Below are 23,207 nucleotides of genomic sequence, written 5' to 3'. Positions count from 1 at the left end.
TTAAAACTTTTACTTTTAGTGCTCTCTAGTATAGTACTACCATACTAGTCACCAAAACCCTTAAAAATTCGTACTTTGATATTTAGAAACCCAACATAATTGTGCTTATTAAAATTCCAGCAACATATAGTATCTTTAAAACCCTTTTAAAGTAATATAGTTATAAATATTAAAGTACTCAATTTTCATAAACTATAACATAGTACTACAAATTTCAACTCTTAAAACATTAAAAATCCATGCTTTCATGCTTAAAAACCTAATTTAAAAATATATATTAAAAATGAAATTTAATTTGTTTACTAAACTAAATATATAATCTAAAATTTATATTAGAATAATCAAAGACACATACTTTAATTATTAAAATATCGAAACAATACTTCAAATATAAAACTAATCATTAAAATAATATAGAGGATGAAGAGAAAAACCAAGAGGAGAGAGGAGAAATCACGACGCCAAGAGGGAGGAGGGGCGGCGCTGGCTGCTGTTGGCGGCGGAGGCGTTGTCGATGGTGCTGCGGCAACCGGGGAGGATGAAGGAAGAGAGAGGACAAAAATCGGGGAGAAGAGAGGAGAGGAAGGAGAGCCCAATGTAAGGGGAGAGAGAAGAAAAATCAGGGCTTTATTTAATGAGGCAAAATTTATGAGATGGTGGAATATTTATAGGTTCCAGTTAGGGACCAAAAGAAAATCGGGCTTGATAGGCTAGTTTAATGAAAGATGTTCATATGCAAAACTACAAGGTTTCGACTCCTCTAACCCAATATAATATTAAAATCTTTGTATTCAACTTAACTAATTGAATTATAAAATTACTTTCAAAGTATGACTCAAAATATTTGATTATTTAAAAACATTAAATAATCCTTTGACTTTAAATATAGTCAACACTTTAAAAAATTAATTATTAAATACTAATATATATATATATATATATATATATACATATATATTATTATATATATGTATATTATATACATATATATATATATATATATATATATATGTATATATATAGTATATATATATTATATATGTATATATATATATATATAATATATTAATATACACTATATATATACTATAATATATATATATATATATACATATATATATGTATATATATATATTATATATATATGTATACATATATTATATATATACATATATATATATATATACATATTATATATATATATACATATATATAATTATATATAATTTATATAATATATATATATATATATATATACATATACTTTAAAATAATTATAAAATTTATAAAATTTTGTAGGTATTACAAAAATCCCTTGTGGTTGAGGTTTTTCACTTCCTATTGGGCCTGTAAGTTTTCTTCGCATTTTTCGTTGTTCTTTAACTTTTTGCAAAAGTACTCATTGTTCGCATCACTACAATTCAACCCACCTTATATTGTTATGAGATACAAAGAGCATTACTCATAGGTGGAAACTGCTAAGTGGACTAAGAAGCAAATCTTAGGAGGCTTGAAAAGCGTCTGAGAGTTAGGGTGTGCTATTGAATCAAGTTGTATGGGAGGAGTAAGGCCATGGCGAGTATCCCATTGAAAAGGCCATAGGTTGGTCCAAGAAAGATAAAAGGTTGAAGGTTGTTGCTAGTATTGGTTACATTAGTAGAATAATTGTATATTGTTGAGCTTTTTAAGTGGCCTATTGTTGCGATTTTCATACCGCAGCAAATCAAGACGCAACAATAGGTTTACCTATTGCTACGATGCTACAGTTGTAGCCTAAAATCGCAGCACTAGGTATAGGTCAAAAAAAAATTTAATATAGATCTTCGTCGTATGAATATGACGAGGGAGAGTGAAAATAAAAAACAAAAATACAAAAATGTTTGAATTTATATATTATACATAAATAAATTATATTTTTACAAAACCTATAACTATAAAATTTACATTGAACTTTTCTCAACCAAAAAGATATGAATTAGAGATACAAATTCACCAACCTAGAAAGATTATAACAATAAAATTACCCTAAAAAAAGATGTATGAGTATTAAAATTCAAAATTAATATTATAAAATATTTGAAGTTTCCAAAAAAAAATTGAAAATAGTTGACTACGAATCAGATTTGCAATTTTGCAACAGCCTAATGGACAACAACGAGCGAAGATGAGAGTGACCAGCGGCGATTGAAAGCAAGGGCAAGGTGGCGGTTGATGGTGGTGTGATATCTCTCATGATTGCATTAAAGAGATTTATCAGACTACTCATTCGAACAAGATGCATCTTACTTTTAGGAAGCTTATTTCCTAAGTTACTCCAAAGATAAACATGCTTAGTTGGGAGTAGTCTACAGAAGAGCGACCTCCTGGAAAGTTTCTTGGGGTGCTCATGAGTGAGGACAAAATGCGTCATAAGAACATATGTTTGTTATTGAGGACAATTGTTGGCCCTGGACGCGTATAGGTGACAAAGACTCGACTCCTTATGGATCGGGTGTTGCATGTGGGCCCACGGTGGTGGCCGGTGGGCATCTGAACTCTAAATTTGCGTTAAATTCCACATGTCTGCGCATGAATTATCCGCTGAGTTCTGCCTGAGTTTTGTGTTGATCAATTGCCTCACAAACTCACAAAACTAGATCTGCAAGATAGGCGGACTTCGAAGGTTCCATAGTATTTGTGATTGAAGGGAAAGCCAAAGGTGTAAGATATTCTAGTTTTGGGAGTACTTTACATGGTCCATTTTCAATTAATTCAACAACTTGGCTAGCTCATGGTCTCAATAACCTAGATGAATAAAAGTAGTCGTATAGTTAGATATGAGGATTAGATGTTCTTCATGAACTGCAATGTTTTCTTTCTCTATTAGTTTAGCCATAATATCATTTTTAGTAAGAGACGTTCTTTATAAGTCGGTTATTATTCCTTTTGATTTATGTGTCGTATGCAATATGCCGAAGTAAACGATCACCTTTTTGCTTTAGGAAAGTAATAGAGTTATAGAACCTTTTATTTGTTCAAGGGTTGTTATTGACCCTTGAGTTTTAAAGATGACTTAACCACAAAAGACATATTGTATTTTATTTATGATGTTGCTAGGTAATTCATTCTCGAGCAAAGAAAATACTTGATCAAAGATTAAAATGGAGAATTTATCAGAGATCGAAGTGAAGATGTTCGAACGATGAAGCATCAAGCATGGAGTGAAGATTAGAATACATTAGGGTGTATTTAATATCTTCTTGTTAAGGTTGAGTGAATGCTCAATTTAATTTGTATTGAATTCTCAAACGAAACTTGAATCTGTTTCCATGAAAGGAACAGACACTGGCACAATTAGGAACAAGGTTAAGGAACATACTTAGAAACAACTTAAGGAACCCCTAATGTTTCGTAAGTGGTGCTCCTAACATTATGTGTGCGCCCAACTAGTTAGTTAGGAGTCCTAGGTTAGTTTTGACTAGATCCACTATTTTAGGGAGTTTGTTATTAGTTTGTTAGGAAAAGATTCAAAATGATTTTCTGATTTAATTAGGATAATATCAAACCTTTTTAAATATTATCTTTTATATTTTGATTAAACCAAAAGATTTTGTTAACAAAATCAAATATAATTTACGATTATAAAAACATTTCCTTATTAAATACAACAATGATTTTCGATTTTAATTAACTTATCGATTTCCTAAAAACTATTTAAAATAAATACTTTAATTACTTCCCAAGTAACTAGAAATCACGCCTAAACACACCACTGCTACACGTTTGTAGTTAGTGGTTAGTGGGCTTAATTAATTTCTCCCCAAGTCTAAATTGATTTGATTAGTTTAATTATTCCCCAAGCATTTACAAATCACGTAATGTTTTACTACTTCTTATTATTTAAGTAGTGGGGTTAGTGGGTTAATAATTTCTCAAGAAATATTTAATATAAACTAATTAATTAATTAAGTCATGGATATCATCGGATAATGGATTAAGTAGTGGATAGTTTATGTCTTGCCTAAGTATTCTATAGATAGGCGCCTAAACCTTAGATTATTTTGTGTCTGACTTAGCTAAATATTCTTAGTTGTCTTAAGAGTCAATGTCGTTCCTAAGGAATTCATACTTACTTTATTCGAGATATTAGTCTTCAATTGTCTTACAAATTGTATTTTTGGGTAAAGGGTTTGAGTGAACTCTTGTAGATGTGAGAAGCTTTGAGTGAAGCAAGAGAACGAGGAAGAGAAAGGAACTTCGAGTGAAGTTTGAGAGGAACAACAGTTTTGGGAACTTTTGTTGGGAACTTGAGTTTAGGAACTCAAGTTGTGGCTCTAGAGAAAAGTAATAGGTTTGTAAACAGAGTCGTTTGACCTATTATAGTGGAAAGTTTGAGTTAAAATCCCTTGTGGTCGAGGTTGTTTCTTCCTATTGGGCCTAGGAAGTTTTTCCTCGCTAAAATCTCTCGTGTTCCCAAGCTATCTTTTAATTCCGCAAAAAGCATAGCATATTCTCTCACTATAATTCACCCCCCTCTTATAGTGCTCATATTATACAACAATTGGTATCAGAGCGGGAAATCTAAAAACTCAAGAAACCCTGTTGAGTTCAAGATCTTGGAAAATATGCATATTGGAGAGAAATTGGAAGAAGGGTACTCTACACAGAGGCCACTGATGTTCAATGGCAAGTTCTACACCTACTGAAAGAACAAAATGGAGATCTTTATCAAAGCCGACAATTACCAGGTATGGAGAGTCATAGAGGTAGGCGATTTTGAAGTCACTACCACTAATGATAAGAAGGAGGTAATTCCTATGTCTGATTTTGATAAAGAAGATTTCGAAAAAATGAAAATCAATGCTCTTGCTATAAAATTGCTTCATTGTGATCTTGGACCTCATGAACACAATCGTGTCATGGGATGCAAAACCGCAACACAAATCTAGGATCTTCTTGAAGTCACTCATGAAGGTACGAGTGAAGTTAAGAGATCGAAAATAGATCTTTTGATGAATCAATATGAACTCTTTCAAATGAAACCAAAAGAATCTATTCAAGACATGTTTACACATTTGACTAATATTACTAATGAGCTAACCTCTCTTTGAAAAGTAATTACTTCTGAGGAACAGGTACGAAAGGTCCTAAGGAGCCTTCCTATGGATCGATGGATAGCTAAGGTTACCACCTTACAAGAAACTAAGGACTTTACAAAGTTCAATCTGGAATAACTTGTTGGTTCCCTTATGACTCATGAGCTATAAATGGCCAATGAGAATGGAGATATGTCCAAACAAAAATCGATTGCCTTGAAAGCCGATGAAAGTGATGACTCGAAAACTGGCGAAGAAGAATCCGCTCTCATGGTCAGAAAATTCAAAAGGATGTTTAGGAACATGAAGAATGGAGACTACAAAGGTAAAAATAAGAAATATCCTAACAAACTTGTTTGTCATAAATGTGGCAGTTCTGATCACTTTATCAAGGAGTGTCCCCAATGGGAACAAGACAAAGGCAAAGGAAGGAAATGAAGCAAAGATAGGAATAAGGAGTACAAGAGTTCCTATACCAGATCTGATATGAAGAAAGCTATGGTCGCTGAATGGGGAGATTCTAACTCCGAAGAAGAAGATGAACCTCAATCTAATGAGGAAACGGCAAACTTTTGTCTCATGGCTCTTGACAATTCCGAATCTGATGAAGAGATTGAATCTCTTGAGGCAAGTTTAGACACTATCAAAACTCGTCTTAATTCTTTAAGTAAAGAAAACTTATTTAAGTTTATTATTGATGTTGTAAATGATTGCAAAGATGAGCCTACAAAGTTGAAACAATATCAACATGATTTAGTAGTTGCAAAGGAACATACTTCTTGGCTTAAAAGTATTCGAACTGATATTGAACAAAGATTTTTTGAGTTGTTTGATAAAAATCTAAAATTAAAAGAGGATTTCGAAAATCTTAAAAATGAGAACTACTTGTTAAGCCTTGAGTTATCTCAGTTAAAGGAGTTTGTTCCTGAAGTGAGTTCCTTTGACATTAAGTCAGTTCCCTTACAAAGTTTCAACTCTGAAATAAATGAATTGAGAAATCATGTTTCATTTTTGGAAAAAGAAAACAATGAACTTGAAGAGGAACAAGAAGAAATTCCTACCTATTCTAAATTGGATTAAGAACCCTCAAATCGAATGAACTAAAGGTCTTGGTTTTGATCACAAAAAGAAATTTGAATAACCTACAAAGAGAGTTTTTACCAAGTGATAAAGTTTGTATGTTTTGTGGGAATACTAGTGATTATTGGAATTCGTGTCCTATTAGACTTGGTCGCTTTAACGAGAACTTGGAAACAAGTAAATTAACTTGGAAAAAGAAATCTATTGTTCTTGAAGGAAAGGAACCCAAGAAATATTGGGTTCCTAACTCTAACAATTAGTTTTCTTGCAGGCTAGAGTGATGAGGACCAACACATGGTACCTAGACAGTGGTTGTTCTAAGCATATGACTGGAGATTTATATAAAGATTTCTCTCACTCTCTGCTTATGATGGTGGAAGTGTGACTTTTGGTGACAACATGAAAGGCAACATAATTGCTATGGGAAAAGTTGGTAAGTCATCGTCACATTCCATAGATAATGTTTTTCTAGTTGATGGTTTGAAGCATAATTTGTTGAGTATTTCCCAATTCTGTGATAAGGGGAACTTTATGAAATTTAATAGTGAAAAATGTTTGATCATCAACAAAAGCACAAAGGATGTCGTTTTAGAAGGAACAAGGAAAGGGAACACATATATTGTGGATCTTAACCTTGTTCCCAAAAATAAGTTTACATGCCTTGGTGTTATTGATGATGATCCTCTTTATGGCATATGCGTCTTGGACATGCTAGTTTTTCTTTGCTTGACAAACTTCGTTCTAAATAACTAGTTTTAGGTCTACCTTCAATTAAATTTCATATAGATCGTGTTTGTGATGCGTGTGCTAAAGGGAAGCATGTTAGATCCTCCTTTAAGTCTAAGAATGTGGTGAGTACCACAAGACCATTAGAGTTGATTCATATGGATTTGTGTGGACCAATGAGGATTCAAAGTAGGAGTGGTAAGAAGTATGTGTTGGTTATTGTTGATGACTTCTCTAGATTTACATGGGTTATTTTTCTTTCTAGCAAGGACGAGACTTATGATGAGTTCCTTGTCTTTGCAAAGAAAGTTCAAATTTTGAGTGGTAAAAAATTATTAGACCTTAGATCCGATCATGATAAGGAATTTGAGAACTTTAAGTTTGATGACTTTAGTAGGGAACATGGCTTGGATCACAACACCTCAAAAAAATGGTGTTGTTGAAAGGGAGAATAGAACCTTAGAGGAAATGGCTAGAACTATGTTGATAGCTAGTGGTCTTCCGATGAACTTTTGGGCCGAAGCCGTGAATATTCCTTGTCATATTATAAATCGTGCCATGTTGAGACCTTTATTAAATAAAACTCCTTATGAGCTATATTTTGGTAAAAAGTCCGATATTACATATTTTAGAACATTTGGATGTAAATGTTTTGTTCATAACAATGGGAAACAAAATCTTGGAAAATTTAATGCTAGAAGTGATGAAGCTCTATTTCTAGGATACTTTTCTAGTAGCAAAGCTTATAGAGTTTATAATAAAAGGACTATGTGTATAGAAGAAAGTGTGCATATTATTTTTGATGAAACAGATTAAATTATTCCAAGCACACAGGTTGATGATGACTTCAAGATAGGTTTGGTAAAAGACCAAGTTCTCATTGATGAGAATTTGGAAGAGGAAGAAGTCATGGGAACAAAGCCTAAGGAACAACATCATGTTCTTGTTGCCAACGAAGAAGAAGAACTAGGTGAGGATACACAGGTGAATGAATCCACTATTGTTGAACCTGGTTCCCAAGAACAGGGAAGTGAAGATGATCAAGGAACTCTACAAGGAAATCAAGTTCCCATCCAGGATTTCCAACCAAAGCCTTGGAAACATCAACGTTCCCATCCTGTGGAACTCATAATCAGTGACATAAATAAGGGAACTCAAACGAGATCTCAAATTAGAATTTTTTGTGCTTTTCATGCTTTTCTTTCTATGATGGAACCCAGGAACCATGAAGAAGCTCTCACTGTTGCTGATTGGATTGTGGCTATGCAAGATGAACTCCATCAATTTTAAAGAAACAAGGTTTGGCACCTTGAACCTAAACATAAACACAATAAGGTTATTGGTTTGAAATGGATGTTTAGGAACAAGTTGGATGAGTTCGGAACCATAGTAAGGAACAAGGCTCGTTTGGTTGTGAAAGGGTACAATCAAAAGGAAGGTATTGATTATGAAAAAAAAAAATTACTCTTGTTGCTAGATTGGAAGCTATTAGAATTTTTATTGCATTTGCTGCTTTCATGGGTTTTAAATTGTATCAAATGGATGTGAAATGTGCGTTTTTAAATGGTTATCTAAATGAAGAGGTTTTTGTGGAACAACCTCCTGGTATTGAAAATAAAGATTTTTCGAATCATGTCTTTAAGCTTGATAAAGCTCTTTATGGGTTAAAGCAAGCTCCAAGAGCATGGTATGAAATACTTTCAAAGTTCCTTCTTAAAAATGAGTTTAAAAGAGGAAAATTAGATAGAACCTTGTTTTTAAAATCAAAAGGGAAACATTTATTAGTAGTTCAAATATATGTTGATGATATTATATTTGGTGCTACTAATGAATCTTTGTGCAAGGATTTTGCTAATCTGATGAGTAAAGAATTAGAAATGAGTATGATGGGTGAGCTCAATTTCTTCTTGGTGTTGCAAATCAAAAAAATAGAAGAAGGAATCTACATCCATCAACAAAAGTATATTAAGGAACTGTTGAAAAAATATGGTTTGTAGGCTTCTAAAGTAAATCATACATCTATAGGAACTTCAACTAGGTTGGGTGAGGATGCTATAGGAACAAGTCTGGATCAAACCAAGTATCGAGGTATGATTGACTCATTATTATACCTAGTTACAAGTCATCCCGATATTGCTTTCAGTGTAGGTCTATGTGCAAGGTTTCAAGCCAATCCAAAGGATTCTCATCTCACAACAATGAAGAGAATCCTAAGATACCTCAAAGGAACAAATGATTTGAGCCTATTCTATTCGAGAAGTGATAGCTTTGAATTGAAAGCATTTGCATATGCTGACTATGCTAGAGATCTAGTCAATAGAAAGAGTACAGCAGGTTTGATTCAATTCCTTAGTCGTAGTTTGGTTTCTTGGAGTACCAAGAAGCAAAACACAGTTGCTTTATCTACAGTTGAGGCTAAATATGTTGCAACAGCAACATGTTGTTCCCAAATGCTATGGATAAAACAACAACTTCGTCACTATTTTACTTTGATTATGTTCCTATCTATTGTGATAATACTAGTACTATTAGTATTTCTAAAGATCCCGTGCATCATTCTAGAGTTAAGCATATCCATATTAGGCATCATTTTTTTAAGGACAATGTTGAAAAGGGCCTTATTAAAATGGAATTTTGCGAAACTGAACGTCAGGTTGCTCATATTCTGACTAAGCCCTTAAATAGAGATAGATTTGAAAAACTTGAACTTGGCTTGATTAAGTTGAAATAATTGCTATAATCTTTCTCCCTATTGGTTTGATTCTTTGGCATTATGTACGTGTGAATAAATTTGTGTTTGAATCTGTTTAAATGCATCACAACTTTTATATGATCATTTCATATGTATAAGTGAAAATGTCTGAAAACTGCTCACCAATGTCCAGTAATATTACCCTTAGTGTTCTTTAGACAATTCTATGCCTTAAGAGTTAACAAGGAATTAAAGGATTAATTGCGTTCCAAAGTAGCAAAATTCATTGTTCCCATTCGCTGTTCCCAAACATTGTACCCAGCATATTAGATCTAGGATTTCTTTCAATTTTCGAAATTCAAATTAAAAATCCAAAAATTATTATGTTCAGATTTTTTCCTAAAAAGCTAACTTTACTCCCTTTATTCTCTCCTAATACCTCTCGAGTTAGTTAGGGAGTTATTATCTTTTATTTTTTTCTTATCTTCCTCCTAAAACCGTGTACAATACACGTTTATTATTTTTCTCTCTTCAACTTCATTGTTCCTCTTCAATTAAACTCCAAATCACCACTTTTTCAAAACACACCCTTTCATCCCTCATAAAAACCAAGAAATTGAAAAATGAACATGCAACAGTTGAGGGAGAATCTGTTGTTCCCGTGAAATGAACAACCAAGAGTGCGAAGGGTTCCCAAAGCTCTTCGGAGTTTGTGTGGTGGATGGATATGTGACTCGACGCCGAGCCAATGTGATTGATGATGATGATGAGGATGAGGAATCTGTTGCTCCCATCTTTAAGGACCACATTGATGATGATGGTGAAGTTGATGAAACCGGCAACGAAGAAGAAAGAAAGAAAAATGAAAATTTTGCAAAAGAAAGAGTTGAAAAAGAAAGAAAAAGAAAAAGAAAGAGAAAAATTTAAAAAAATTTAAAAAAAATCAAAAAAGAAAAACAACGAGAAGAAAAAGAAAAGGGAAAAGGGAAGAAGGTGGTTAACGGAGAAGGTTGACAAAGCTTTAGCGGGTCAAAAGATGATTATGGAGCAACTTGGAGATATGACCAAGACCCTCCAAAAGATGAACAAGAAGTTGATGAATTTGGAGGATATCGTGTTCAAGCTTGATAAAACCGTTGAAAGCAATCATAAGGAAGTGATGGTCAAGTTGGTTGATGTGGTGTAAGAAGTGGTCGAACAACCTTCCTCTCCTAAGCCTTAAACACTCTTCTTAGGATTCAATTTTGTATATTTTGATGAATGATATATCAACCATCTGATTAATATGAAGTCGAATGTTCATATGATTGAGCAGCCATAATTTTTACTTCATGTTCTAATTTTTTCATATTTTTTTTTATAATGTTAAGAGCCTTGTTATAGTTTTTTTTTTGCATTTAAATTTTTGTAGCTAATTTTTCATAATTCGTTATTGGTGAAAAACTCGCTTGTACTGATGAAGTGTGGAATTAGAATTCTAAAGTCTATCCAAACAATGCATTGGATTTGAAATAAAGGGTTTAGAATTTTTTGAATTTCCCAAACAATTGATTTGGAATTCAATATTGGAATTTATAATTCCTAAATTGAAATTTAGGAATTCATATGAAATCAACATTCCCAAATACTACATAAGGAAATTCTAACGGTTTTTTCACCAAGTACCTATGAGGTTTCTTAATATTCACCTGGTACCTTACGTTTCCCAAAATTCACCATGTACCCTTGTGGTTTGGAAAAATACCTGACGTGACCCTATCATTAACTTTCTGTTAACCCTAACTTCTAACCCTAACCCCTAACCCTAACACTAACCCTTAACCAATGGCGGATCATTGTTAGGGCTGGGGTGGGCCTGGCCCCCCTTAATTTTATAAGATAAAAGAACTTCCCTGCAATAAAATGTATGACATGCAAAGTTGGCACAATGACAATTGTATTGAATGCAAAGGAACATTTCATATCTAGGTTCCGTGTTCGAACCCAGTTAACAGCAAGTTTAATGCATTTTTTTTCTACTTTTCACATTCTCTTATTTCTTTATTTCAAATGCCTTTTTTCCTTTTATTTTACTCCCTATGTCTTTGGCCATTTATTATTACTAACCTCTTCTTTTTCTTTTCCAATTGCAATAACTATTTTTTTCTTTCAAATTATTCCTAAAACCCATAAAAAAATAAGTATAATTTACATGCTTTTGTTTGGAAGGAATATTTTATACAAGGTAGTTTTTTGAAAGAAAATTTTCAAAAGGTAATTTTTTTATAAAAAAAATTGATAATAAAAGGTAGTTTTTTGAAATTTTTCCTTATAAATTTTACAGTTAACTATTAATTTGTTCATTCGGCCCCTATAAAATAGTTGCTCAAGATCCGCCACTGCCCTTAACCCTCCCACCACCCCTGCCCCTAACCCTAACACTAACCCTTAACCCTCCCACCATCCCTAACCCCTCAGGTTAATTGAAGTTTAAAAGTATTAACTAGATTTAGTTAGATTTAATTAGAATTGATTAGTATTAATTAGGTTAGTTAGGGGTTACTTTCGTTGATTTAGCTTTAATGACTAACGGAGTTGACGACCGTTAGTCATTAAGGGTATTCTAATGATTTTCCAAACCACGGGGTATCTGATAAATTTTGGAAAACGCGAGTATACTAGGTGAATATTAAGAAACCTCAGGTGAAAAAATCGAAATTCTAATTACAAATCTTAAAATAAAAAAGAAAATAACATGTACTCCCTCCGTCCCAAATTATTTGCTACATCTGCTTTATCACAAAGACCAAGGAGGGAATGGGGACCACTGCCATAACAAGAATTAACAAAAAAGCAAATAGGTAAATTGTGGGACCTATGTACCATATATGGAAATATTTACAAAAATCAAGGAGGGAGTGATGGCAAATTTGTAAATAAAGTGTGTGACCTATGTACTATATAAGGAAATAGTTGCAAATGTAGCAAATAAATTGGAACGCACCTAAATGACAAAATGTAGCAAATAAATTGGGACGGAGGGGGTATGGCCTATGGGCTATGTGTGACTTATAATTTTATAAGTTTAACCTATTGATTCAGGTGGGGTCTAAAAAAAGACACGATTCAAACCCCCAAATATCCTACATCCGGACTTCCGGAGTAACATTTCATATTTCCTATTTTGAAGCTCAAATTCTGACGTACATATCTATTAACTTAACCCACTATATTTAACTGGACCCTCCACCTTAAGTTTCAATTAAAGCAAACAAAATTACAAAAACAAACCACTCGTTCAACCGTCCTACCCAATGAAAAGTCGACAACGCATTTGACGAAACCACTCTGTTTTTTCCCAATACCACTTATCATGAATTAAAACTCATTTATTCATCTTCGAATCCTCTGCTTTCTCTATCTGTCTTCTTTTTTCTTAATTCATTCCATTTTTTCCACCTACAATTTATCCGTGTCTGCATTCCTGCCTCATATACTCCCTGCACATTTTATCTTCCAACAACATTACTAGTTTACTCCCATTTTCGGAAGAGTAACTATCTGTATCTGTATATAGTAGCAGTATATAATATCTCTATCTTATCTCTTTTTCTCCCTCACTACTTTTATTTTCTCTCTCCTCCTCCTCTACTTTTGTTTTACACTACAAGTGAGGGAGAAAGAGAGATATTCCGGAGAAGGAGGAGAGAGAAAATAACCTATAGAATTAAAATGGGGAGAGGTAGGGTTCAGCTCAAAAGAATTGAAAACAAGATCAACCGTCAAGTGACCTTCTCCAAACGTCGGATTGGATTGTTGAAGAAAGCGCACGAGATCTCCATTCTCTGCGATGCCGATGTAGCTCTCATCATCTTCTCCACTAAAGGCAAGCTCTTCGAGTATGCTTCTGATACCTGGTATGTCTAATTTTATAACTTCTTCTTTTGTACATCAATAATTTTATCATCGACTCAACTAAAAGCTTAAGCAGATGGTTAGGGTTCTATTATTATTGAATTACCTCAAATTTGTCATCGACTCAACTAAAAGTAGAGTATATTTCATGTAGATCAGGTGCTTTTTTTGAATATATTGTCAGTTTTAGAACTACAAAATGTTGAACACAAGTATTTATACGCACGCTGACATGTGAATTTTTTAATTGACAACTTTCTAAATTAATACTCTAAATTACTAATATGAAGAACGTAATTTATTATTTATCACTTTCAGACAAAGGCATGTTTGTTTTTTCTATTATTTTTCCCATGAAAATTCTCACCAATATCCGATTCTGTATGTTAATTTTAGTAATTTCTAATTTTGATGACTTAATAAATTGTAAAAAAGTATAAAATAAACAAATATCCAAAACATCTTTGTTTTCAAGAGAAATATCTTAAAAACTTTTGTTTTTTAAGAGAAATATCTTAAAACACTTTTTATCATACTACTATGATGATGTATAAATCTATTCAAAAAAAAAAAAAAATGATGATGTATAAATAATTTAAAGAGTTAAGTTTATTAGAAATTATAGATATTTATAGAGCTGAGTAATAAAATAATACTCTACAGATTATATGTAGCTGATGTAGTGTGTCTGCTCCTGTAAGATTTCCTTTTTATCTCCAAAAAAATTGCATTGATATTCGAGCCTTGCCGACCCCCTTTTCCTCTTCAACCATTTGATAAGATCCTATGCACTGAGTAATCTAGTATTATATGTTAGATGTTATATATTAATAAGCTAAAATTGTCAACAACTACCTAATATATATCACTTTTCATAAACAACTACCTAATATAAAACTTTTTTAATTCAACTACCTAATACAGCTATTCCGTCAACATAACACTACCAAAACCGTTAACTTTTGAATTTTCCGTTAACTTTTCGAAAATCCCCAATTACATGAACCCTAACTTTAACTATTTCAAACCCCATTTTAATACATCTTAATTTCATCAATTTTCCCCCAAATCCCAATTTATAAACCCATATTTCATTAATTTCCCAAAACCCCCAATTTCTAAACCCTTATTTGTTAAGTAATTGGGGATTTCATTAATTTTCCTTAAGTAGAAATTAATGAAATCTGGGTTTATAAATTGAGATTTTGGGGAATTAGTTTATAAATTGGAATTTGTGGAAAAATTGATGAAATTAAGGTTCATCAAATTGGGGTTTTTTGAAATGATCGAAATTAGTGTTCATATAATTGGGGATTTTCGAAAAATTGACGGAAAATTCAAAAGTTAACGGTTTTGGTAGTGTTATGTTGACGGAATAGCTATATTAGGTAGTTGAATTAAAAAAGTTTTATATTAGGTAGGTGTTTATGAAAAGTGATATTTATTAGGTAGTTGTTGACAATTTTGGCTATTAATAACATACAGATCTTTATTCAATCTTAGCTACTTTAGTTGAAAATATCTAAATTTCACTTTTATATAATACTATTATCCTTTGCTAAGATTTTTATGTTGTTGTGGTTGTTTCAATGGATAGGCTAGTGGATTATATATGATGATGTGTTTGGATCCTCTAGAGTTGTAAAATAACTTTACAAGGTAGAGTTTGAGCAATATCAACCATTGAATAAAAAATCAATGGCTCATATATTCTCTTTCCAAAATCCCCCTTATTTTATCTCATCAAAATCTATTCCTAAATCTTTCCATTCCACCAATATAAGCCTTTGATTTTAAAATGTATGGCTCGGATACAACTCTACCTTGTAGAGTTTCACTAAAACTCTAGAGGATCCGGACTCTGATGATGATCAGATGATATTATGTATCATTATTATCAGTCATTTATTATTGATAGATAATGTTATTATTTCCATAGATCATATATAATCTTACCATATTTACTCCCTATGATTATATATTTCTATCTATTAACATAGTAATAGTGATATACTAACAACGAGTATCTTTCAAGTAAATAAATCATATATATAGGGTTAGAAGGTAAAAAAGACAATATTTTATGAGACTTTATTTACACCCTTCGTCTCATAAACTCCTTTCTATTTTTTGTGTTCACTCGTTTTCTAAAGTTTTTTCTACTTCTTTTACTTTTTATTGGATAAATACTTTTTCCGTCTGTATGTGATCTACTTATATTAGTATTTATAGATAGATTATACTCTTAAAGTATTACATTCACAAAATCATGTGAATTATTAATTAAAGTAAAATTATGAGTATGGTATTATAACTTAAACGAAGTAGTTGTATTGTTTAAACCAATAAGTATAATAACTTATAAAACTTAAAAGTTGATTCTACACTTATCATGCACTTGTGTTTTGATGGGTTAAAAATTAGCTAGTACATAAGTAACATAACATAAACTTATCTCTGTATAGTATGTTGAATTATTACTTTATATTTGAAAAGAACAAAGACACAATAAGTCCAAAAGATCCGATCTTTTGATTATCAACTATGTAAGTGTCTTTCCTAAATGATCAATCACCTTAATTAGTATACTAAACAGGACAATTATGACATATAACACTTTTCTATTTGTACAAGTTAATTAACCCATTGACATTCATTCAGTTAGCCTACATTTTTCAATAGGTAGTCATCATCATTCTTTTTTTAACCAATTTTTTTACAATAACCATTACCTACCAACAACATTTTCAAATAATGAACTGAATGATGGATTCCGTCAAGGAAATTGTTCGTGGACAGTTTGTTTACCTCCCAAATTTCCTTTAATCTCATGCTTTCTCCATCATCCAAACAATCTAATACCAATCGTTTTCTCTAATTGCATAAACCCTAATTGTTGAATCCTTTAATCTTGCCTTTTCACATTGCCCAATTCCTTTAGTATGATATTTTTTATTCGATAATCCCTGATAAGTAAATTCACTAATCTAATTTCAGATGGATTGTTGTAGAGATTGGGGAATTGAAGATTTTTTGCCTTCTTTGTTCTTGTTTACAATGAAGGATGAAGTTTCATGGAATATTGAAGAGAAATTTGAGAAAAGAAAGAAAGTGTGGGCTTTACTGACGACAAAAACTGTCATTTTGGTGGTTTTTTTCACTAAGGCATGTTTGGCACTAGCGTTTAAGGTAGCGGTTAGCGATTTGACAAGATCAAAACGCTACTTAAGAAAATGATGAGTGTTTGGTAAGATAGTGGTTGTTGTAGCAGGTAGCAATTAGAGTAGATTATGAGTAGCGGTTGTGGAATGTTACTACAAGTAACGTTTGAGATTTAGAGGTAGCAGTCCAGCAAAGAAACATTGTATAATAGCATAAGGTAGAATTAATTAACCAATGTTTTTTTTATTTCTTTTTCCTTTTATTGTTTATTAATAATTTTATTTTATGCCAATTCAATGTTTATTTTACAATAGCAAAAATGTAATTTAAATATTTATTTTAAACATAATAAATTTTATAAGTATTTTAGTAAAATTGGTAATATAAATTTTTCGAGGGTTGAATATTTTCTTAGATGTATACATTTCTTTGAATAGTTAAAAAATCATATCTCCTTTTTGTGTAACTTCTTTGAAAAATAAATCTTGAATTTAACTATTGAACGAACATATGAAATTATTGTAGTTCATTTCATATTATAATAAATGTTAGGTATTGTCTTTTACAATTTCAACTACTTTTGGCAAACAATTCTGATTAAACAGCTATTTTAATCGCTGATCGTTGACAGCAACCGCTAACAGCTACTAGAACCGCTACTTTTGCCAAACATGCCTAAACCAAGTAATATCGGGGATTCTTTATTATATAAAAAGTTAATAATGTGATTATTTGAAAAAAAGGTTGACTTTATATGTTGTTTAAAGAAAAAAAAAACATTTATTAATAGAAAATATACTATATAGGTCTCTATATACCCAGGGCGAAATGAATGTGTATCTTTTCAAATGAGTATGCGTACATGTTCTGTAAATGCATATTTCATATGAGCATAATGTTTTTACTATTATTATGCACATTTGTGTTTTAATTTTTCAAATGAGTATGTAAGGAAAACATGTATTCTTGGCATGTCAGTGTTAGTGATTTTTGTTGTTATATAAATGTTTTCGTGATTTGTGAATGTGGTACAAACATTCATGTGCCATGGCGTTTAGCAAAACTTTTCTAGCTCACATGATGCTTCAAGCTAATTGCAATGAACTAATATAAGGGAGAGGACATTTTACGAATTAGTTTTACATTGATAGTAGTTTGAAGAAGATAGTTTAGGAGATAGTTTGTTGGAATAGAAGCTATGTGTTAGAATTAGTTATAGTCATCAATTTTTGAATAAGACTCATTATTATTTCAATCCTTCTACCTTTTAATTACTAGTCCAACTCTCACTCTTTGGTATTAAATTACACCATTCCTACGGACTATCTAACAACTCTAACCACGGCCCATACTTTTTCTTCTTAACATAAAATAATATTACGCTTACTAACTACTAACTCCTATGACATCTACCTTTTCAATAAAATAACAATTGATAACTATATAACAACTTATAATCTAAAAGTAAGTGTCTTGATAAGTGTAGAGTATTGTGGGACGAAGGGAGTAATTCATAGCAAATACTATCATAGCAATACAATACTAGGAGACTAAGATGTGAGTTTTGAACTTCAAAAAAAAATATACGCGACATAGTTCACCGGAAGAACTGCAGCACAACAAATGCAAATGGGGATTAAATGAGGAGTTCACCTACATCACACACAAGAGCGATTGAGGATTTTCAGATCTGGAAGAAGAGCGAAAAATCAGGCGAGAGCTTCAACTTTCGGAGTTTAATGGAAGAGCTAATGATGATTGAATTATTCAGTTGGATTTATCTTTTGTAAGATGAGGGGATGAAGTTGAAGATTGCCATAATAACCCTTGAGGGCGACACAATGGTGGTGGGAATGGAAATATGGACCACGACCGATTTATGAGTGGAAAGAATTGAAGTCTCTGATACAATGACGTTTTGGTATATCATCGGTGCTTTCATGGCTGTCAGATCTACCGAAAGGAAAAGTAGTGGTGAAAACAAATGTCGTTCAAACCAACCACCTTTGACTTTCAATATTGAAGTGACAAGGAAAACTGGCACCTTAGCTAGTGACTTGGTGGAGTCTTTGCGTAAACCGGTGGAAAAGAAGCTTATCTTTGAGTTTTAGTGTGGTCTTGGTGCTTGTTTAAGTGGCTTGACTATTTAGGAGGAAAAAAATCAATTGTGAACAATTGGTGAGTAACCTAAAAATCAATTGTGAACAATTGGTGAGTAACCTAAAAATCAATTGTGAACAATTGGTGAGTAACCTTTAAACCAGACTCAAGAGTGGGAAAGAGGCGGTTAGACAAGTAGATTTAGAGGAAGAGGAGGTAGAAAATAGATTAGAATTTTTTTTGGGAGTTTTCAAATGTAGTGGTATCGGCTCATAACAAGGTGGTCAAATGGATGGAGAGCTTGGTCGTTTGAGTAGTCTCATGGTGGTGATTATAACTACGTTGGCGATAAACAAGTTCGCTTTACCAAGAAGTTGATTGGTGGAAGAGAGATTTTCATAAAGAGGGGCTCGTATAGCAACAGCTTTGTGTGGTCTCAGTTTCATTGTCGGCAAAGCCGTGGGTGGTAAATATGGTGATTTTGGAGATTGTTATGATGGAGGGAGTTATGGTGGTTTCATGAGACATGGATGCTATGGTGGTGCTGTGATCGGTGGAGAAGAGGAGCTCGTGAAAGGTCACTCTGATGGAGCGGGTGTAATGGTGGTCTAGGTTTTTTCGGCATCGGAGGTTGCGTATCTCGTGAAGGTTCACATTTGTACACCGGTGAATACTATGGTGGTGAACTAGGATGACAGTCAAGGTGACCATAGTAGAAAAAAAAAACATAAACCATGTAGCTTAGATGATTTGAAAAAAAATCATGTTTTTGGAGAAGAATCTTAAATATTATGACAGAGGCAAACTTGTCATTGACCAAATAGATGACATAGCAATTGCACGTGTCTCGTTAAAATTTGAAACCATAAAAAATTCAAATTGCACTTCATATGCCTTTCTTTTGGTTGAAAACTTCATATACCCTAATGCGTCAATATGGTTCTTTTTCCAAAAAAAAAAGTAAATTATTTCGGCGTTAGTAAAAGCAGGTCCACCTCCATAATCCATTTTATTAAGCCAACTCCTCTACCCTACTTTTGCAACCTATCATTTCTTATTTTCTAAAATCATATCAAAAAAACAAGTGTGAACCCAAAACTAACTATATTATACCTAAGTCTAATTTCTTCATCCAATGTGTTCAACCCCATTTTTCAACCCTTCCACTCATAAACCCATCTTCTTTCACTCCTAAAACTTTCAGCTCACGCTCGTATCACCTCTTTACTCACATATCAGCCCAAACGATTTCTTATTGAATCCACTAAATTATGTATATCGATTTTTTCACCAAGTACTCCGAGTTTTCAAAAAATTTACCTGGTACCCCCAAGTTTTCAAACTACACGGGATACCCCTAAGTTTCAAACTAATACACTCAGATACCCTTAATGACTAACGACATTAATCGCCGTTAGTCATTAACCTTAATTTTCTAGATTTCAACCTAATTAACCACTAACCCTAACCCCAACCCTAACCCTAATAATAACCCTAAACCTAACCCTAACCACCCCTCCCCAACCCTCCCACCACCCCTGCCCCCCATCCTCCACTCCTGCGCAGCCAGCAGGCCCCCCACCCATTTGATTTTAAGGAAGAAACACGTATCAGGGAAGGGGGAGAACTTAGCTCTGACAGCGGCAACGGACCACCGACGAGTCTGGACTGTAGGACGGCAGCGTCAAGGCGCGAGCCGGTTGGGCTACTGCAGTTCAAAGCAAACAGGGGAGGGGAATCGAGCCGAGAAGAGAGCTAAGGAAAGAGGGGTGATGGGCGTTGCGGAGATGGTGCGCATAGTGGTGGTGGTGTGGGGGAGCTGTGGTGGGGGAGAAATCGAATGGGTGGGGGAGAGAGGGTGGGGGGCTGCGGTGGGGTTGGGGCTGGAGGGGGTAGGGTGGGTGGGTGGAGGGGTGGTGGTTGGGTGGTAGTGGGACAACTCTCAAACATGATTCTTTCTCAAACATGATTCTTTCTCATATCCTTTTTTGGATTTCCTTAAAAAAATCCATATCCAAATAACGTTGACCGGTGAGGGACAACTCTTTAACACTATTCTTTCTCAAATCTTATGAAATCTTCACATTTAACTCGATCTCCCTTTCAATGAACCTAAAGATATATATTAATAGAGTTGCAAATTCCTAAACTCTAGAAAATTCAAATACAACATAAGAGTCCTAGATTCTTCCACAAGATGTATTATATCTTTCAAAGTTTCCCAGATAAAATTAGTAATTAGGAAACTCCTTAACAAGGATACTTAAAGTTTTATCTAAATCTTGCATAAATTGAAATCCAACCATAATTATGAATAAATAATCATAAAGAATCCTAACATAAATAACTAGAAAATAAGATAATAAAGAAGCAACAAAAGAATCTCATAACCACCATTTGAATCCCGCATGAGAACCCAAATAGTTGTTGTTCCTTATAAAAACCCACCACCTTTCTTCGGGTATTATGACGGTATTGGACTATAGTATGAGACGAGATCTCTTAATCACCAATCAACTATTGTAAACTTGTGAGCCTGAATAATTTATTTGAGATACAATTCTAAGGTTGTTTATGAACGTGTTTGGTAAAATTGTTATTGATAACTCGTTCGTGGAAAATAAATGCAAAAGTCAACATGCCAAAAAAAGTGCTAAAATCAACTTTCGGCTTTGCTTGAAATGTTAAGTTTTAAGCTATCCAAGAGCCATTAGTCAAAATCTATTGAAAGCGTACTCAAAAACCATTTATCAAACACCCCTACAAATCCCTTTAGAAAACAATAGGAGTTGTACAATATAAGTATTGAGTTATAAAGTTGATCAAGTGATTTAGGAGGTTGTTCCAAATCAATCTACAAGAGTTTGTATACTTATACCCCTTCGTTTTTTTAATTGTTACACTTAGGCCTTGTTTGACAAATAGAGTTTAGCGGTTAGAGTTTAGATTTTGCTGTTAGAGTTTTAACTTTTTGTTAAATAGATTTGACTGCTGATTTGACAACTTCTTCTTATAAATGTGTTTGGTAATTATTAACAGATTGCTAAAAGCTTATTACCCTTTATTTATGTGAAATGACATGTATAGACATTTTAATCCACATGGGTATTATTATTATTATTATTCGAGGCATACAAGTCATTGAATATATTTTTACCTAATCCTCTAAAGAAAAAGCTCCTATTAGGAGCTTTTTCATTTCGAGAGTTTTTATTCCAGAACTCTCTTCAAAACTCTTTTTTACCAAAGAATAGGAGCTTTTTCATTTCAAGAGTTTTTACTCCAGAACTCTCTTTAAAACTCTTTTTTACCAAACACCCCTTTTAGAGTTTTTGACTAGTCAAAACTCTAAAAGTGGTCCAAATTTCTCTTTTAACTCCAAAACTCTAATTGCCAAACACCCCCTTACACTTTTCACGCATACCAATGCAACACTTTGACGATTAACATCTCCAGTTTTTTATTTGTAAAAATTATAAAGAGTGCATATTAATAAGTAGGGCTGTTCAAAGTGCGGTCTGGACCGCACCAAACCGCAACCCAAACCGTTGTTTCGCGGTTTGGTTTGGTTTGCGGTTTTAAAATTGCGGTTTGGGTTATGATTTCAAGCAAACCGCGGTTTGCGGTTTGGGTTGGGTTTTTATTTTTGTAAACCAAAACCGCACCGCAAACCGCAATGTTACATTTTTTTTAAAAAAATAAATTAAATACATTTATGAAGGTGACATACAATTATAAAATTGAAAAAAGAAGTTTGAGGTAAAAAACTTTAACACTTATGATAAATCATTATATATGTTTAATTATGAATTCAGCTTCATATCTATTTGGACTCTTATTAACAATTTTCTTTTAATCTTAGGAAACAAAAGTAATGTCGCGGAGGAAATAATGGTTAAACCGCAACCCAAACCGCACCAAACCGTTTTGCGCGGTTTGGGTTGGGTTGGTTTGGGAAAAAGTGCGGTGCGGTTTGGGTTGGAAAATTTTCAAACCGTATATTTGCGGTTTGGGTTGGGTTACATCCCAAACCGCACAAACCCAAACCGCGAACACCCCTATTAATAAGATACATATTAATTCGAATTTGACAAGATCCACATGACTATGTTTTTATTCGCGTATAAACCACAAAAGAAGGTTCAAGTAAAATTTGTGTATGGTGTAACATGTCAATCAAAGAACGGAGGTAATATTTGTCAAGACACTTTAGTCACTTCTAAATTCCTATAAACAAAGAAATATGGAAGAAAACTGGTGATGAAAATTGAAAAGGTGGGTATAATAAGAGAGACACAATTCTAAAATAAGAAAATATTAATAATAAAATAATAAGTTACGATAGGCCTCATGTTTGAAAACGGAAAAAATAAGGAGATAGTTCGTGTAAAAAGGAGGGAGTAAAGGGTAATGCATACTTTGTATTGCAAGCTTAGTTTTAAAAGGCATAAGACGCAAAGCGCATCGAGGCACAAGAC

The 23,207-nt window shown here is 33.1% G+C and overlaps 1 protein-coding gene and 1 long non-coding RNA gene across 2 annotated transcripts in view; one reads left to right on the top strand and one right to left on the bottom strand.

Annotated features, from left to right (window-relative positions):
• The first annotated feature begins 12,828 nt into the window (after nucleotides 1-12,828).
• LOC104893925 (truncated transcription factor CAULIFLOWER A) overlaps nucleotides 12,829-23,207 on the top strand; it is a 30,266-nt gene continuing 19,887 nt past the window's right edge. The window contains exon 1 of the mRNA XM_010680062.4: nucleotides 12,829-13,469. Within this exon, the coding sequence (XP_010678364.1) occupies nucleotides 13,285-13,469 (185 nt within the window). The 5' untranslated portion in view covers nucleotides 12,829-13,284. The remainder of the gene's footprint in view (nucleotides 13,470-23,207) is intronic.
• On the bottom strand, nucleotides 14,238-15,190 carry LOC130591627 (uncharacterized). Its single transcript, XR_008969557.1, has 2 exons — nucleotides 14,947-15,190; nucleotides 14,238-14,302 (listed from the first exon to the last, which is right to left on the bottom strand). It is a non-coding gene; the product is annotated as an uncharacterized LOC130591627 (long non-coding RNA).

The sequence above is a fragment of the Beta vulgaris genome, chromosome 5 (assembly GCF_026745355.1).
Source record: "Beta vulgaris subsp. vulgaris cultivar EL10 chromosome 5, EL10.2, whole genome shotgun sequence".
NCBI lineage: Eukaryota > Viridiplantae > Streptophyta > Magnoliopsida > Caryophyllales > Amaranthaceae > Beta > Beta vulgaris.
The sequence above is the reverse complement of the archived record's forward strand: the minus strand, read 5'-3'. Positions and strand labels throughout refer to the sequence as shown.